This window comes from Mchenga conophoros, linkage group LG12, assembly GCF_057382185.1.
Source record: "Mchenga conophoros isolate Kocher_MC1m ecotype Shallow Benthic linkage group LG12, M_conophoros_male_GT1.1, whole genome shotgun sequence".
In the NCBI taxonomy this organism is placed as follows: Eukaryota; Metazoa; Chordata; class Actinopteri; order Cichliformes; family Cichlidae; genus Mchenga; species Mchenga conophoros.
The window spans coordinates 37,472,677-37,490,337 of record NC_140537.1 but is presented as its reverse complement, the minus strand read 5'-3'; the positions used below and the strand labels follow the sequence as shown (position 1 = coordinate 37,490,337).

At 47.5% G+C, this 17,661-nt stretch overlaps 1 protein-coding gene across 1 annotated transcript in view; it reads left to right on the top strand.

The window, feature by feature from the left end:
- The window catches only part of dapk1 (death-associated protein kinase 1), a 66,248-nt gene that overhangs the window by 28,024 nt on the left and 20,563 nt on the right, over positions 1 to 17,661 (top strand). The window contains exons 4-14 of the mRNA XM_085295600.1: positions 1,043 to 1,181; positions 3,871 to 4,000; positions 6,142 to 6,190; positions 6,319 to 6,345; positions 9,517 to 9,669; positions 11,449 to 11,494; positions 11,578 to 11,667; positions 12,444 to 12,536; positions 14,241 to 14,360; positions 16,150 to 16,248; positions 17,558 to 17,656. Of these exons, the coding sequence (XP_085151726.1) occupies positions 1,043 to 1,181; positions 3,871 to 4,000; positions 6,142 to 6,190; positions 6,319 to 6,345; positions 9,517 to 9,669; positions 11,449 to 11,494; positions 11,578 to 11,667; positions 12,444 to 12,536; positions 14,241 to 14,360; positions 16,150 to 16,248; positions 17,558 to 17,656 (1,045 nt within the window). The remainder of the gene's footprint in view (positions 1 to 1,042; positions 1,182 to 3,870; positions 4,001 to 6,141; positions 6,191 to 6,318; positions 6,346 to 9,516; positions 9,670 to 11,448; positions 11,495 to 11,577; positions 11,668 to 12,443; positions 12,537 to 14,240; positions 14,361 to 16,149; positions 16,249 to 17,557; positions 17,657 to 17,661) is intronic.

The window sequence follows — 17,661 nt, the reverse complement described above, 5'->3', positions numbered from 1 at the left end:
TGGGAAACATTAACTGTGGTCATTTTATTTTTCCACAGCAAAGTAAACACAACTTATCAAAGTAGATGTGTTTCTAACAATCAATAGAAAAGAATAGAAAGTAGAATCTTTATTGTCACTGTTACAAGAACAATGAGGTGCAGTAGCTACTATAATAAATAATAAGTACAGTTTAAAGTGGGAGGGATGTTGGTTCCATTAAAGTATAAATAAACATGCAGTTTATAAATGAAGTGTGACGTGAGTGTTGGCATATCTTAGTGAGGACATGTCATTGACATGTTTCCCCCTAGCTGCTTACTATAACCATCAAAAATGAATGTTAACCCTAACCATAACCTAATTGTAACCCTGAGACTAAAACGTGAGGATGTGACTGTTGGCCCTCACAAGTATAGTAGCAATATGTGGGCCCCACGGAGATGTCTAAACAGGCACACACACACACACTCTCTTACTGCTGCTAGTTTTATCTCACCGTGACGGAGACGAACCTCCGTCCTCTCCGTTCCCCGTCTCCCTGTTCAGAGCTTTCCTCTGTTTTATCCTCACGTCTCTCTTTGCTCTTCCTCACTGTGAAGAATAAAATATGTAAGAAGTTTTGAATCTCAGCTTCATTGTGTTCGATGAGCTCATATGAAGTAAAGTCAGCTGGGTATTTAGGAGGTTGGTGAGAGAAGCTGCAGAGTCTTATTTATTTATTTAAAGACTGTAATTGCAGCACTGGCCGGTGTTATTTCTTCCTTCAAGTTCGTGTTTGAACTTGAACATTTGCAGCTGTTTACTGAAATGCAGACAGGAAATGGTGCACCGTTGTTAAATAACCCAACAGGTCGTTTTCATTGAAGGGTTTCATTGACTTAAAGCGGTTTTGTGCAGACAGCGCTCCTCTGGATGTGTAAATTGGTCGGCTGCTAAAGCATCAGGATGATTAGATTACATCAGCTGAGCTGTGTTAATCTGGGATTTGTTGCTGGCTTTGATCTCAGAGATCTCACTTTCTCCCTCTCCCCCCTCCCCGTCCTTCTTTCACCTCGCCCAGGGTGGCCGGAGGCGAGCTCTTCGACTTCCTGGCAGAGAAGGAGTCCCTGAGCGAGGAGGAGGCCACGCAGTTCCTCAAGCAGATCCTGGATGGAGTCCACTACCTGCACTCCAAGCGGATCGCTCACTTCGACCTCAAGGTATATCTGCAGCTGAACCGAGTCCGCCGTGCGTGCGTGTGTGTGCATTTGTGTGTGTTTACATATCTTTGTGGGGACCAAAAATCTGAAGTATACTTGTGGGGTCCAACAGCCCGTTTGGGGACAAGTGCGTCCCCACGAGTTCGAAGAGAGTCAAAATGTGGCTTTAGTGTCAGGGTTACAGTTGGGCTATGGTCTGGGTAAGCAGCTAGGGAAAGCATGATGTCAATGAGGTGTCCCCACAAAGATATGAAAACAAAGTGTGTGTGTGTGTGTGTTTGTGTGTGTGTGTGTGTGTGTGTATGTGTGCTGTACCCACTGATAAAAAAGATAAAATAAAAGCTGTGTTAGTTCAGTGGCTCACATTAATAACACGCAGGGCTGAGGATGTTGTGCACTCACAATGAAAAAGATCTAAAAACAACGAATCGATTAATCGAATCATTCTGAGTCTGTCCGTGTCTCCTAGGAGATTTGCCAAATGTTCAAACGTAAAGAGAAAATTGACGATGAAAACGGATCCGTTCATGTTTAGTTGGGATAAAACGACTGAAACCATCATTAATATTTAATTAACTGTGCACATATAAAAACCAAACTGGAGCCCTGAAAAACTTTGCTATGTGAAATACAATGATGTTTAAAATATCTGAGCTGTGTGAGTTCAGACGATCTCAGAGGACACAAACGTGTCTGAGTGAGCGCGCCTTTCAAATGCACTTCTTACATGCTAACTAACTGGCTGTGTGATGTTCAATAGTTTGTCTCGGTTTTCCAGGGATTCGTCTCATTAACGTCCTTAAACATGAGAACCAAACGTTTGTCACGGTTTTCTGTCTCAGTGAAACCCTGGGAGTGTCCTGCTCCTGACCGTCAGCTGACTGGAGCGCTGATAATGTGGCATCTTTCTGACCACTCTGGTTTCTCTCTGTGTCTCCGGGCTCATAGTCATGACTAATCTGTTGTTTAAGGTCTCTGTTGTTAGTGGACAGTTTTCCAGAGGGACGAGCAGAGGTCAGGAAGCACTCGGCACAGCGCAGCACATTATGTTTCCTCCCTGCTGGACGAGCTCCAGTGTTTCTGGTTGTGAGTGTTCTTTGTTTGTGTCTCGTCATTATCATTGATCAGTTTTCCACTTGCGCGGCGTCCTGGTGTCCTCGTACATCACAGTTTGGGACACGCTGGCCTCAGGCCTGCAGATAATGATAACCTCTGAGCTCAGCCGCTCGTGATCGATGCCGGAGCTTTTACCGAGCACGCAGCCTCCGCTCCGCGCATTAGCCGCCGTTATTCACTGCTCGGCTTCAGACTTCATTTAATATACTTTACTTACTGATCCCACTAAAGTCAGGCGTCTTTTATATTTCCACCCGTGTTCTGGTCATATGACGCTTTATAAGATGTTTTGTGAGTTTTAGTTGGAGGCTGTTTACGCTGCTTTTATAAGGAAATGCAAATGTTTTCTTTTCCAATCAGCTGTTAGAGACCGTAACGTGACCTGTGAACTCAGTGCGTATAATCATTTAGAGTCACCTGCTCTTTTACTGGAAAGTATATGAAATGAAAACTCGGCTCCGACGCGTCGGCTCTGTCTCTGTTTACCGATCGTGTATCTGTGTTTGCGTTCGCCGCCTTGTCGCAGTTTCCACTTTGCTCCTGGTTTAAGGTGTCCACACGATGCAGACGGAGACCTGGAACAGCTTGTAACCCACATTGGATCATCTTCCTTCACTCCAGCATAAACATGAGCATAAACATCGCTGCTGGTGGAGCAGAGAACAGAGCGGGCGAGCTGTTGTCAGCGCTGCCCACAGCCAATCTGTTCCTCCCCGCACTGAATCCCAGGCTCGTAATCGTGCTGAAAGGACGAGACCTGAAGGGAACGCGGACTCATCTAAAGCTCGTCTTTGGCTTTCTATCCTTTCTCCCACTTCCTCGAGAGGTTTCCACTCATGATTTGCATGGGATTTCCATCCCTGATGAGCCTGCTTCCTGCCAGACTCTTCCTGTGTGCTCCTGCCTCCTCCTCTATTTGCACACACAGGACACGCTGTGTTTCCTGCACACGTCTGCTCTGTTTCTGGACGTCTGAGCTGTTTTTCATTGAAATCATGGCGGGCAGATGGACGTGCTTTATGGAAATGTCACCTCCTCCTCTGTCTAATCGCTTCAGTTCAGTTTGATTTTTACAGTCGATTCATAACAGTTCCCTGAAAGGTTGATATTAGAGAGACGATCAGGTGTCAGCAGCACTGTCTGACAACCAACCTGCTGCAGAGGAACCGCAGAGAGAAAACCTGAACTGTGTGAGAGATAAAGGTTGATGACATGCAGCTGTTGAATGTAAACACATGTGGAGTGAAAGGAGGAGAAGTGTTGTGTGCATCATGGAAAATCACAGGAAGTCCAGAGCTGCACATGTTTGCTCAACAAAGACAGTTTGAAGCCTGATCTGAAAGTAGAGCTGAGTCCATAAGAGAGCCCCTGACAGCTGAAGGCTCCGCCTCCCATTTACTGTTAAATACTCATAGCGTCTGTTTGGATAACAGGTAGTCTTTAAGATGAGACAGGCCTGATTATTCAGGAATTATTATATTATGAATAATAATAATTATAAGTCCAGCCTGTGAGTAAGTCTAGTTCCCGTCTGGTTCGGCTGATGAATCCTGTTTTCTTTGCTCCTCTGCAGCCGGAGAACATCATGCTGCTGAACCGCTCAGTGCCTCACCCGCGCATCAAGATCATCGACTTCGGACTCGCCCACAAGATCGATTTTGGCAACGATTTTAAAAACATCTTTGGAACTCCAGAGTTTGTAGGTCAGTGTCCCACAGCTGTGCACACGGGGCTTTGTGTTTCTGACACTGTTCTGTTTTCCACCATGAACACACACACACACACACACGCACACACACACGCACACACACACACTGCACCACCCTGTTCTCCTGGCTTCATCCCAGAGGTTGCATATTGTGAGAATGGACGCCAAATGTACCGGAGGGACCGAGAGAGAGACCTGATAATAGGCTGGAGATTATCAGAACTGGCCCCTGCTGCCTGCACACACACACACATTCTTGTTTTGATATTTTAGTGAGGACATCTCATTGACATAATGCTTTCTCTTGCCACTTACCCTAATCATGAAAAATGAATGCCTAACAGTAACTATAACCTAATTGTAACCCTGACACTAAAACCACATTTTGAGTCTCACACTCGTGGGGACGGGCACTTTGTCCTCATAAGTGACTGTTGGTCCCCACAAAGATGTCTAAACCAGTACACACGCTCGCAGAGACACCAGTGCCATCTGCCCTCATCTACTCTTCTCTGGGGCAGCAGCCAACCCTCCACCTGGTGCCAGTGCCCACTACCAGCAAGATCCAGGCCAAGACCAGAGCACGTTCCCGCTGCAGCGGGGTGTCAGCGGGCAAATGGTGTAAATAAAGATCAGGTGGAAGAAAGCCAAACGATGTGTGGGATAGACGATGCTGGAGAATCGAGTCAGCTGCAAAACATAAACATTCATGCTTTCCATAAAATAACATGTTCTTTATTTGTTCTCAGCGCTGAAAACCTAAAGTGTTGAAGCAGCAAATAAGAATAAAAGCTCAATATAATAAAATAAGATTCAAAATAAATTAAGTCCTTCTGCAAGTCTCGTCTGAGTTGGTATTTTAAGCCATTTTAAAATTTCAGTAAAGTCTGAGGCAGAAAAACTGAATCAAAAGTTAAAAGTCAAAGTAAAGTTTAAAAGCTTTTCCCTCCACGGCTGCTCTCGCTGCTCCTGCAGGCTGTTTGTTTAAAATCCAGGATTCTTGAATCCTGCTCGTCTCTGCTCGTCTCGTCTCCGGTATGAAGCGAGCAGATGAAATGGCAGATGTAAATGTAAATGCCAAGAATAATAATAATAATGGATTGCATTTATATAGCGTTCTCAAGGCACCCAAAGCGCTTTACAATTCATTCCCACACTGATGGAGGCAGCTACAGATGTAGCCACAGCTGGTAAAGTGTGTTGCCCAAGGACACAACGACCAGGACAGAGAGAGCAGGGGGATCGAACCAGTGATCTTCCGGTTACAGATGTGCTTCCCAACCCCCTGAGCCACGGTCTTGCTTTTGCAGTTTGCATTTGCAGTTTCAGTTTTTGCTCTGCCTCGGGAACGCAGCGCTCGGCCGCTGCAGGGCGAGCTGGAAAAGGTGAGTGTGTGATACTGATGGCGGCGTGCTGGGGCTGTAATAGCAACAGGAAGTTAGTTGTTGTAGTTCGCCCTGCTGTTCTGGCTCATTTACCAACACAGTCGGCTGTTAGAGGCGAGGCCCTGATGCACGGCTCATGGAGGAAATTAAGGTAGTTTAGATCCTTTAACACATGATTGCTGCAATTTGCATCGAGTTGTTCTCCGTCTCTGCGTCGCAGCTCAGTCACAGCTCCACACAGAGACGTAATGAAACGTACTCTAACGCAGCGCTGCACCCAAATGTAAAAACCACACCGATATACAGACACTTCTGCAGGTGGGAAACACTGTTAGCTGACTTATTGTCAATAATAAACTAATAAAGGCTGAAAACGTATTGTTTACAGTCTGGAAGCATTTGATTGGCCCATAAATGGAGCTGCAGGAAAAACGATGACATCATCCCGTTGATTTTTGTGGGTTCTTCTTTCAGATGAAGGATGTTTTGTTTCAGCACGATTAGAAATGAATTCGGTGATTTGTCTTTGATTATTCACACATTTACAGACAAGTGGGGAGAAAAGAAATCGCAGCTTTAGCAGGCGCCATAAAAAAATCCCACCTCTGAAGGAACAAACAAATCAGCGAACCTAGCCCAAAGCGATCGTGCGCTCCAGTAAAGCTCAGCAAACTCTGAGAAGAATTAGTGTGGAGAAGAAGTAACGTCTGTGTGCCGACCTGACTGCTAACAATCTGCTGTTTCCTCGCAGCTCCTGAAGTCGTCAACTACGAACCTCTGGGCCTGGAGGCAGACATGTGGTGAGTAAACACGCAGAGCTTCATCCCAGCTGTGCGTCTGCTGTAGAATACATCGAGGATTTTCATGGTGTTTGATGTTCGAGATGTTGAAAAGCTGAACTCTGTTTCTCTCTCCTGCCTCCGCCCAGGAGCGTCGGTGTGATTACCTACATCCTGTGAGTATCTCAACCCCGCAGCAAACCTGCTCTTGCATAAACTGTATGTAAGCGATGGAGCTTTTTGAACCTGCTCTGCTTGTCTGACTGTAATTGGAATAATTACAGGATCAATCGAGCCGTCCGCTCGTTTTTCTACTGCAACCAGAGGAGTCGCCCCCTTTTGGCCATTAGAAAGAATGCAGGCTGACGGCTTTTACACCTGATGGGAAGGGACCAGTTTTTATGTTTCACTTTGCTGTGTGTTCACTCGCTGAGCGTGAGCAACAGCGAGTGCCAAGACGCCGCGATCTCAGCGGCGTCTCTCTGACCTCGGTGGGCGAATCTACGGTGGCCCTGAGAGCTCAAATGCACTGAAACATCAGAAATTAGCAGCAAAAAAAAATAATTCAAAAGCTCATAAAACGTGACGGGCTCACGAGCTAACAGGAAACAGCTGCGAGCAAACACGTGTGTCCGCGATTATGAATCATGTGATTAAAACACGCGTTTCCTTCCATCTTTGATCTTTTTGACTCTTCTTTTGTGCGAAGCCTTTGTTTTTTTTTCTTGATGGCGCTTCGTGTCACACCCAAACCAGCAAACACCCACAGAGCGCTTTAAAGATGGCGTCGGAGAGCTACTGTTGTGATTGTGTTCGTATTAAATATCAAGCTGTGAGTTGTTGTCGACTGCATCCAGCCCACAGCTGCTGGATTTCCACGGTCAGCGGCTGGTTTTCACCCGAAGAACGTTTTGTTCCAACGCCATCATCAGTTTCTTTGATTTCTTTGTTCTTCGTGGTTTCATTTGAGGAAGAGTTGAGCTCAGTCACCAAACGAAGCCGTCACAGGGTCGGCGACACGTTTCCTGTGGGCTCGCCGACTGTCACGCTGTGATGGGACCCGCTCTCATCGCACGTCCAATTATCCACTGATGGAAAAGGTTGTTTAATATAAAACTGATTTATACTAGTAAATTCCTGCAGTGTTTGATTATTTTTAAAGAAGTGGCCTTTTTAGAAGGATGTTTGCTCCGGCACACTGAACAGCCCTGTTATTAAAAGCTTGTTTTTCCTGCTGCGCGCACACTGGAACCTAAATGAGCCGAAACTCGTCACAATATTTAAAACACTTTAAACAGATCAGATATTTGCCTCTGAGCCACAGATGGGATTTTCCCAGTCCTGATAATCTCTGCATGTAACTCGCACGTTAAGCTGTTTTTAATATTTGAAAACTTTTCTTTTATTTGCTCTGATTCTTAAATATTAGCGCTAACGTGCACTGTTGTTTGAGGCTAGTCTGCTTAAGCTAATTGACTCTGGACGTTATCCTGCTCTGCCGATGCTTTGATCTTATCAGCATGTCGTTGGGTTGATAAAGGAGCTCGGAGGATCGCAGTAGTCTGATTAGATCCAACAAATTCTCCTGAATTCACTTAGTTTGGTCTTTAAAGCAGCTGTTCTGCAGACAGCTGTTTGTGTGCTCTGTGTTTGTGAAGCAGTCGCCTGCAGACGTGTCAGCACAGTTTAATTCAGCAGCAAAAGTGAAGTTCACGTCCTCGACGACCCGCCGGTCGACTGCTGCCGGCTCTCGATGATCCCGTCGCCTCTCTGTGTACTCAGCTGAAGGCTTCCTGAGCTCCCGCGCACCTTTATCCTTCAAAGTGACACCTACACCAATTTTTCCAAAAAACAAATCGCACATTAGTTGCGTTTGCCTACACAAACATGCGAGCGTGCCAAACAAAACAAGGCGAGAGAGAGAGAGAGAGAGAGAGAGAGGGAGAGAGAGAGAGGGAGGGAGGGGGTAAATGCCAAACGCCAACCTAAAGGTGTCATCAGAATATTCAATAATAAGCAGCTGCAAACAATACAAGCTTTTCAGTTTGCATGATACACAATCTCAAACAAATGTGTCTGTGCTCACACACACACGTGGGGTATTGATATCTTGTGGGGACATCTACCCAGTCCCCACAAAGACATGAATACAAACGCACACTCACACATGCATCCCTGTTCGTGGCGTCCGCCCACACAGCTGTCACAGCTCAGCCTGGCAAGGTAGAAAATAGATTGTTCTCAGCTTCTTATCACAGCAGAGCAACAGAGAGGTGCACTGACTCTTCATCTCTCACTGGCAAATGTAATGTATAGTGTGCGTGTGTGTGTGTGTGTGTGTGTGTGTGTGTGTGTGTGTGTGGGAGCGTTCGGTGAGCGTGACACGATGACCACAGAATCATAAACAGTGCTCTGGGTAATGAAACGCGCTCTTATTTCCTCTTTCATCAGGCCTGGCGTGCCGTGCGCCACACAGCCTGGAATCCTATGACTGAACGTGGCGCCTCTCTGCTCTGCTGACCCCCAGTCTGGCTTTCAGGCTGGTCACAGGGCTTGATTTCGGCCTGGTGCTCAGTGCACGAGTGTTTTGGAGAACCAGGAGGTAAAATGTCACCAGGAGTCCTGACGTCACACTTCCCTGCCGATTGTATCGCCTGGCCTCGTAACGAGCCGCCGCAATGACTCGTTTGTTGTGAGCAGCTTTATACAGTCGATAAATTCATACATTTCCACTCAGCCTGAGCTCGACCTGCACCAGCTCCACGCCTCCCCCAGATCACATGTTAATTAGCAGCTGGTGACGGGATGCAGGAGTCGGAGCAGAAGGGGAGGCCGGGTTTGTCGGGAGCTGCTGTTCGGTTTAACGGGCTAAAGTCCGGGAGGCCGAGCCCTCGTTAACGTGCACGACTGCTCAGCCCTGCGTGTGCTGCGCCGTGGTCTGTCCATTAAAACGTGCTCCCCTCAGTGCATCTGCTTTGTGTGTGCGTTCAGTGGAGAGGTGCATTAAAATTCCTGCACTCACACCGAGAGCGGTCCAGCTGGTTTCCCTGAGAGTGTTTGATAGCGACGCTTCACTAACGAGTCACAGTTATTTGCAGCTCTTTAATCACATTCACTCAGCAAAGCGTTGTAAGGTTGTAGTTTGGATTTCAGGGGCTGAAGCTCATCAGCGTTTGGACTAAAATCAGAATTCCTCTTCCTTTGTGATTACAAGACAGCTGAGCTGTAGTCAGAGAAGGTTCCACCTGATGTGATGCAGAGCTGGTTTGTTAAAGTCCTCACACAAAGATAAAAACCCGCCAGCCTGCACGTTTCTGACCTCTCCGTTAACCTTTCTCGTCCTGCAGCCTGAGCGGAGCCTCTCCTTTCCTGGGCGACAACAAGCAGGAGACTCTGGCCAACGTGTCGGCGGTGGACTACACCTTCGATGAGGAGTTCTTCAGCAACACCAGCGTGCTGGCCAAAGACTTCATAGCGAGGCTGCTCGTCAAAGATCCAAAGTATGTTCTGTTTCCATTGTATTTGAGATCAAAGCGGCCTTAGAGTCACATCAGAGCAGGAGCTGCTTTAATCACGACAAACGTTTCCATGCAGAGCTGCCAGACTGCAGGGTGACTCCTTCAGACACAAGTCTGCTTTGAGGCCTTCCTGCGTATCCTGACTCGAGGTGGTTTGGTTGACGGTGTGATTTCCTCCAGTCAGCTGAACAACAAACGAACACATTTCGTCTTCAGCTCTGAGTCTTGGCTGTAACAGCAGCGTTTAAACGACGCGTTGACTTCTAAATGATCGCTCTCTGATTGGTCTCGTTTAATCGCTTTTAAAACGCTGACAGGAAAATTGAATAGGTGCTTTCTGCAGATATTCCAGCTACGCCTGCCTCCTCGCTCGGCGCCGTGCCTTTTGGCGCTGGCTCCTAAAATTGTTTGGACTGTTCCCTCGTTACAGAGTTGCTGTAGCAACAGCTGAATGGCTGCAGCTGTGCTCGAGGACAGTTACCGCCATCAAGCTCTTTTCTGCTCGTAATTACGCCAGCTCCTTTCAAAACAACGGCGTGAGAACGAGGGGGCTAACAGAGGTGATTAATTGTAGGTGTGAGGATGATTTCATTTGGATAAGTCAGAGAGGAGACGATGAGGGGTGGGCATGCGCTGCTGTAAACAGAGAGACTTTACCATCTTCACCTAATGGGGCTTTCAGAGATGACGGGCCGAGCGCTTCGTAATGGAACGGCTTTTAATTGATCTGCGTCGAGGTTTGCATTCAGGAAGATAATGAAGAGATGCTGTTATGAAGTCTGCTGGGTTAAAGCTGCACCAGCACAGGCCTGGAAATCTGGGAACCTGTGTGGTTGGTGTGAATGCAGTCGCCTCGGCTGCAAACGGGGATGTGGTGGCGATCGGGCCGAGCCGAGAGGAAGCGGCGCCTTCGCCAGGTTCCCCAAAATCTATGTAGGACGTACGGAAACCTTTCCTGAACAACGGGCTGTTGTTGGACTGAGGCCGTCCCTGAAGCACATCAAGCTTTACTAAATATTAATCATTAATGTTGGTGCAGCACTCTGTCAGGTTAACTTCTGCTTTGTTTGGATGAAATGTGAGCGTTTTAAAATCTGTCAAACTGTTGTCTGTCTCAGGAAGTAGCACCGAAGTGCATCACGTAGATTTGTTCCCTTTACTCCGACGACCACGCCGAGTTTCTCGGTACCGCCTTTCATGAGACGCTGCGTAGAGAAGCATCGAAAGAGGAAACTGAATATTCCAGGTTAACAAAGAGCAGCAGTTATATCTTTATTGCTCATTAGGTGCAGAGCGACAAAGGTCAGCTGTGTAATATCAGCAAGCAATTATTAAAAGACGCACAGAGACGTGGCCGAGGCTGCAGCCTGACACGGACGCACAGCTCGCACACCTACAGCCAGCTTACACTCACCCGGTGTGGGTGTCTGTGGACTGTGGGAGGAAGTAAACCCACACAGGAAGCCTGGCAGGTTCAAACAGAGGGCAGCAGGTTCAAAGCACACAAAACATTTTACAAATAAAACCAAAAATACATCTATAACCTGTAACTGCCTCAGATTAAAGCAACTCAAATGAAAACAATTAGGAGATAAATGAAAGTCCTGCTGCTGTCAGGCTTCGTGTCTCCATCCCAACTGTGTGTTTCCTTTGTAAAACAGAAAATAATCAGCATTAATGCACAAAGAAAAAGACCGAAGCTGAACCGCAGCAGCTGGAACAACTGATGGTGAATCATCGAGTTTCCTTTTCTGTCCACAGAAAGCGAATGACCATCCAGGACAGCCTGCAGCACCCCTGGATCAAGGTGGGACTGATGTCAGCGTTTGGATTTTGTTGTCCGAGCTTTTCTAACTTTAACATTTATCTCGTTTTGTTTCCTATAATCAGCCAAAGGACACTCAGCAGGCTCTGAGCAGGAAGGAGTCGGCCGTCAACATGGAGAAGTTCAAAAAGTTTGCAGCCAGGAGAAAGTGGAAGGTGAGAGTTTTCCATCTTACTGGTTTCTACGCTCACGCTGAAGCTTCAGGAGCAATAAAATACATTTCCCATGATGCACTCTGAAAGCTTCTTGCTACAAAGTCTCCTCATTGGTGCTTCGCTGTCACTGTTGATCGCCACGGGGTCGCCGCAGCCATCAGATTCACCGCCGGCTTCTTTACTGCGTGTCGGCTTCGGTTCGTCACAGCTGACCCGGCGACGCTCCCAGCCAACACAACGCAGCGGCGTTTGAAGCTGCGGCGCTGCTGTCGCCATGTTTCTGTCTTCTGTTTGGTGACTCACAGCAGCTCCTGGCTTTGCAGCAACCTTCATCTTTGAGGATTTATTTATGTTTGATACACAAAAACCTCCAAAACACACAAACGTTAAACGCAGCTCAGGCTCATCTCGAAATTCAGAGGGAAGAATAAAAAACTGCAGCGACACAAAGAAAACCTGCTTTTAATAAATGAATTCTTATTAATTGGACAAAATCATTTATGTGTTTATTGATCATTTGAGGTCGTCAGTTCGCTCTCTGGTGATGATGGTTGATATATAATCTGTAACATCGACGTGAAGCTGGAACATTTGCAGACGTGTGAGGTCGATCCACGTGCAGGTCAGCGGGTTACGAGCGATGAATCGGAGCAAAGAACTCAACCAGAGCAGAAAATCGCTCTCCTGCCTGTCGGCGGGGATCCTTAACGTGACGTGAGCTTGTTCTGCTTCTGCACATTCACCGACCCCGTGTCTTCTCTGTTTGTCTCTTGCAGCAATCGGTCCGACTCATCTCCTTATGTAACCGCCTGTCCCGCTCCTTCCTGTCCAGGAGCAACATCAGCGTGGCCCGCAGCGACGACACGCTGGTAAGACGGGGCCTCACACCAGCAGAGCAGCACATAAATACGTTCAGCTTCATGCACCGGCTCCAGCTCTGAAGTCAGTCCTTATCTCCAGCCAAGAGTTAGAGTAACTGAGACGTGCAGCGCGAGCGCTTTCAGTTTGACTGAATGTTCAGTTACAGCTCAGGTATTTGTGGCCTGACAGACGGCAGAAAACCATCTTTTCCTCATTCCTGCTGCATGTGTGTGTGTGTGTGTGTGTGTGTGTGTGTGTGTGTGTGTGTGTGTGTGTGTGTCTTTGTTGGGAGGTTTACTGTACTTGTGGGACCGTCAGCCCTTATGGAGACCTGGTCCCCACAAGTTTGAAGCCATTTTTGAGATTCAAAGTGGGTTTGAGTGTTAGTTACAGTTTGGTTATGGGTCAGGCTGAGGTTTACGAATTCATTTTCCATGGTTAGGGTCCAGGGAAAGCATTATGTCAGTGAGATGTCCCCACAGGTCATGAATACCCAACGTGTGTGTGTGGTTTCCAGGCTCCCGGCGTGCGTCCGTCTGCGGTAAATGATGAGTCAGCTTGTTCGGACACACGGAGGCTTTTATGTTGTTAGCGTGTCCGTTTCCAGTCGACACGATAAGCTGGACAGATGTAAACACTGCAGCTTCTGTGAGGAGCTTAATCATTCACAAAGCAGCCGAGGCCGGCCCTGTTATGTCATCAAAGGATTACACAGCAGCTTCCTGCCGTCACAGGTGACCTGACAGGTAGGACTGGGCACGGTGAGGTCACAGCGCCCCCTGTGGTTCAGGGTAACAAACACAAGCTCTCTGATGGAGACTTCCAGGCAGTTCCACGGTTTAGTGACTTACCTGAAAAGCAGGTACAGGTGGGTGTTCGTGCTCTGAGAACAGCCAGGCCTGCTGGGACGGCTTTGTGAATAATTAAGTTTCTCACAGAAGCTGCAGTGTTTACATGTGTTCAGCTCATGTTACCGAGGTCAGCTCCGCTAGTTCAGACAGCTCATTATTCCTGCATGCTCCTGCAGGACTGTTGTGGTTTCTTCCTCAAATGAACCTTTTGATTGTTGTCTGTCTTGTTTTTTTTATCACACATTCAGGTATTTGTTCTGCAGTTTGGATAAAAACATTTGAACTTGGCAGCGATGTGAAGCAGAAAGACTTCATGTGATTAGAGCTCGTTCTTGCTGAGCGTCTGCTTGCATCACCGCTCGATGAATAAATGGATGAGTGTGGTTACCGTCGCAGTCGGAAGGCCGCTTTTTTGACTGCAGTTATTAAATCATTTCTGTGTATTTTGGAGGTCACAACGAGACCCGGAGGTCTTTTTCACGTGTGTGCGATCGAGGTGGGCATGGAGCTCCCAGCAGGGCCTCGCTGCTCGTGCATGTTTGTGCTGTTTGCAGCTCTCCGAGGTGCTTTAGTCACGGCTCGCCCAGCAGCGAGGTTATGTTGAGGAATGCGGCCAAAGAGTCGAGCTTGGCTGAGCAAACGCCACATCAGCCTCGCTCTCTCGCTGCCTCCTCGCCTCGCTCATCGTCGTCTCTTTGTGCAGCGAGGTGGCACGGCCGGTTGCTGCGCTGCACGGCTGACTCTGGCTGAAGGTGACCGGGTCACGTGTCGCTGACAGAGTCGTAATCGCTGGATTCTCGGTTTAGATCAAGTGAGCAGCAGAGGATTAAATGTCTTTAACCGTGTTTCTCACCTGTTTAGGACGAGGAAGACTCCTTTGTGATGAAGGCCATCATCCACGCCATAAATGACGACAACGTGCCGGGTCTGCAGCATCTCCTCGGCTCGCTGAATAACTACGATGTGAACCAGCCCAACAAGGTGACGCACAGACACGCTCAGCTCGTTCCTGCTGAAACCAACGAATCTGAAGTAGTGGCGCAGAAGCACGTCTGCCAGTGTCTCTATTCAAAACTGAATACATCAAAGTGAAGCAGGCGCCACCCTGAGTCATCCACACAGAGACGTGTGTGTGGAGCTGTGGATGCGCTGCCTCCATCTTTCTCTGAGAAGTCACGCTTTGAGTTTTAGACGCTGGGACCAGGTTAAGACTCGGTAACGAGTTGGCTTTGTGCTGAGGTTGGGAAACGGGTCAGACTCACACGAGCGCGAGCGGCGTTTCTTTAAACGTTCACATTTAACAAAGTCACCATTCAAACAGATAAAACCGTCACATTTGCAATTTTTATAACTAAATAACTTGTTTATTCTTCATGATCCCAAGAAATTGTGAAAATCAGGGAATAATTTTCCCTTTTCGGGCATTTTTCACACCTGTGTAGGAACGCTGGCTCAGCGGGAGCAGCGATTTATTAAACTGAAGATCTCAGTTTTTCCACTGCAGGCACGTCTCACAGTATCCAGTGGGCTGGATTGCACCGCTGTGCTCCAGATTCAGATGAATCATGCAAATAATTTGAGAAATTATTCAGTTGTTGTGCAGCCTCGTGTTGCATAATGATGTTTGTGATGATGTTTGATCCGGCTTGTTCCAGCTCTGATCGACGCAGAGAGCTGATTGGCTGTCAGAGTTACATGTCTGAGCTGTGCTCCACACTGTGTGGACGGCAATCCTGCTTTCACATCCAAGGCAAAACGTAGCAAAGTGGACTATCCACCCAGGAATATAAAGTCTGACACAACCATCCCTCGACTTTATTAACCGCTTATCCAACAAATCCCAACACCAACAAAATCATGACAGATTAAAAGTTGATTAAAGAATAAATTGAAAGCTTGAATCGTCTCAAAGATCTCCATAAAAATCTTTGTGTCTTTTCCATATTTATTTAAAGCTGCCAGCATCCCAGAAACTAGGTCGTCCCGTCCTCCAGCCAAAACACAGCAGAAGAAAAACAGCCTGACGTTTTAAACACTGACGGTCCACAGAGCATGTTTCCACAGAGCGTGTTTCCACAGAGCATGTTTCCACAGAGCGTGTTTCCACAGAGCGTGTTTCCACAGTCGGGCCCACAGTCGCTTCCAGGCTCATCTGCCACCTGCAGACTTTTGCAGTGTGTAAACAGGTGAAATCTGCAGATTTGAAGTGTTATTGTGAAGCATCATCACGTCTTCATTAAAGAACATCAGTGAATGTGGGCGGAGGATGTGCTCGTGGTGCAGCGTGTTAGGGAGGCGTGTTCACGTCCGGTTTGTGGCACCGAGGGAGCGTTTTATGGGTTTTTATAAATCAAAGCACAGCCTGGGCATGATTACACAGAAACTAAAACACGCTTAGTTTTTACACCGCGCAGCCTGATGGTCGGGTACATGTCAGGACTTGGCGGGCGATGTGAGGACGAGAAGCCATTAAACTCAGTGAAGTGTAAGAAAATAGGAAGAGGAAAGAAATGAGGAGGGGAAGGATGAACAACCAGAGGCAGAGTCGGTACCTGACAGACTCGTCGGCTCAGTCTGTCTCTGCTCAGGGACTCGTTCAGAAAAGGTCATCTCGCCATTTTCATTCATTATTCCTACCTCAGTCTCGTTTACTTCCTCGCCACGTTTTCTGTGTAACTACAGGCTGTCAGATTGAGCTTTACCGCACAGATTAAAGACGCAGCGTTCACACATAAACAGGAAGCGTAACACGCGTGTGTGTGTTTTGCAGCACGGGACCCCTCCCCTGCTGATCGCAGCCGGCTGTGGAAACATTCAGATCATCGAGGTCCTGATGAGGAAAGGAGCGGAGATCCGGGCCCACGACAAGGTAAGAGCCGGACCTGCTGTGACGAAGACTGCATGGAGGAGCTGTAAGGCGCATAACAGCTGACCTTTGACCCTGCTGTGAACCAGGACAGCTTCAGATGCTAACAGCAAACTTTTTTTGAAAATCAAATATTATAAAAAAAATCAATATTTCAGGGAACAAACCTGCTTCGACGTTGCATAATGAAGGTTCTCATGATTGTGAATATTTGGGCCTGTGTAATGACAGAAATGAAACACATATCAAACACAGTCGAGTGATCAGAGCCGCTCCTCTTTGCTGATTGGCTGTTTCATACGCAGTAATGCTGGGATGGACTCTGATCGTCGGTTCGTCCTTGCTCTGCGTGCACTGATGCTGTTGTGGTGCCTCAGAGGTTTTCTATCATATCTTATAAACACATTTTAATTTGAAATAAGAAAAAGTGTGAGATATCTTCTTCTTTAGAAAAATCAGAAGCTAATGTAGACGTGAGGGTTGAGTTTAGCCCTGCGGGCTCTGCCTGCAGCACGGTCAGAGCCCACGTGTGACAGCTGACGTCGACTTGTTTCTTTGAAACTTATGAAGTTGCTTAAGGTTGTTCAGAACCAACAAAGTGCATCAAACACAAAACTTGTGCCGCTGCTAAAACTCTTTGTCACAGCTGCATCTTCATCAGCGAAGCGTCAGAGACGGGAGGAAGACTTTAGCAGAGCCTGAAATCGTTTCCCTTCCGATAGCCGACAGTTCCTGGAAGTTCTGTGAGCAGCTGAACATCCGCAGCAGCTTCTCCCTGACAAACGTCCTTCATCGTGCCGTGCAGTCACTCTGTGCTTGCACCGAGCTGCAGGTCCTTCCTTGTTTTCCAAGATGTTAGAAAATAAGAGACGTCTGGAGCTGCTGACCCACACCAGGGTCGACGTCACGTCTCCGAACTCTGACGCAGCGATCTCGTTGCCTTTGATTTGATTTCAGTGCCACACATGAAATCAGGTTAATGCTGCACACGCTGACTTACAGCATCAGGCTGCCATTAAATAAAGTTTCATTCTGTCATCATCGGTGCAGCGAGTTCAGGAGATTTATATAGAGACGTTATGACTTTATACAGAAACAATGAAAGAACGTGTTTTGATCTCGTTCCTCCGTTTAGAAACCACAGCTTCAACGTTGTGTCTGAGCCCAACATCCAAGCACATCCTCAGAACGATCCCGTGTTAGAGAGCACGGCACAGTATTGTCCAAGGATGCGTTCCTATCGTGTGGCTGCAGACTCTTTACTAAAGGTCAGGGATAAATCCTGCAACGCTGTTCTCTCTCCAACCCTCAGAGCGGAGCCAACGCCATCTACTACGCGGCGAGACACGGCCACGTGGTGACCCTGAGATTCCTCCATGACAAGAAGTGCCCGCTGGATGTGCAAGATAAGGTAGA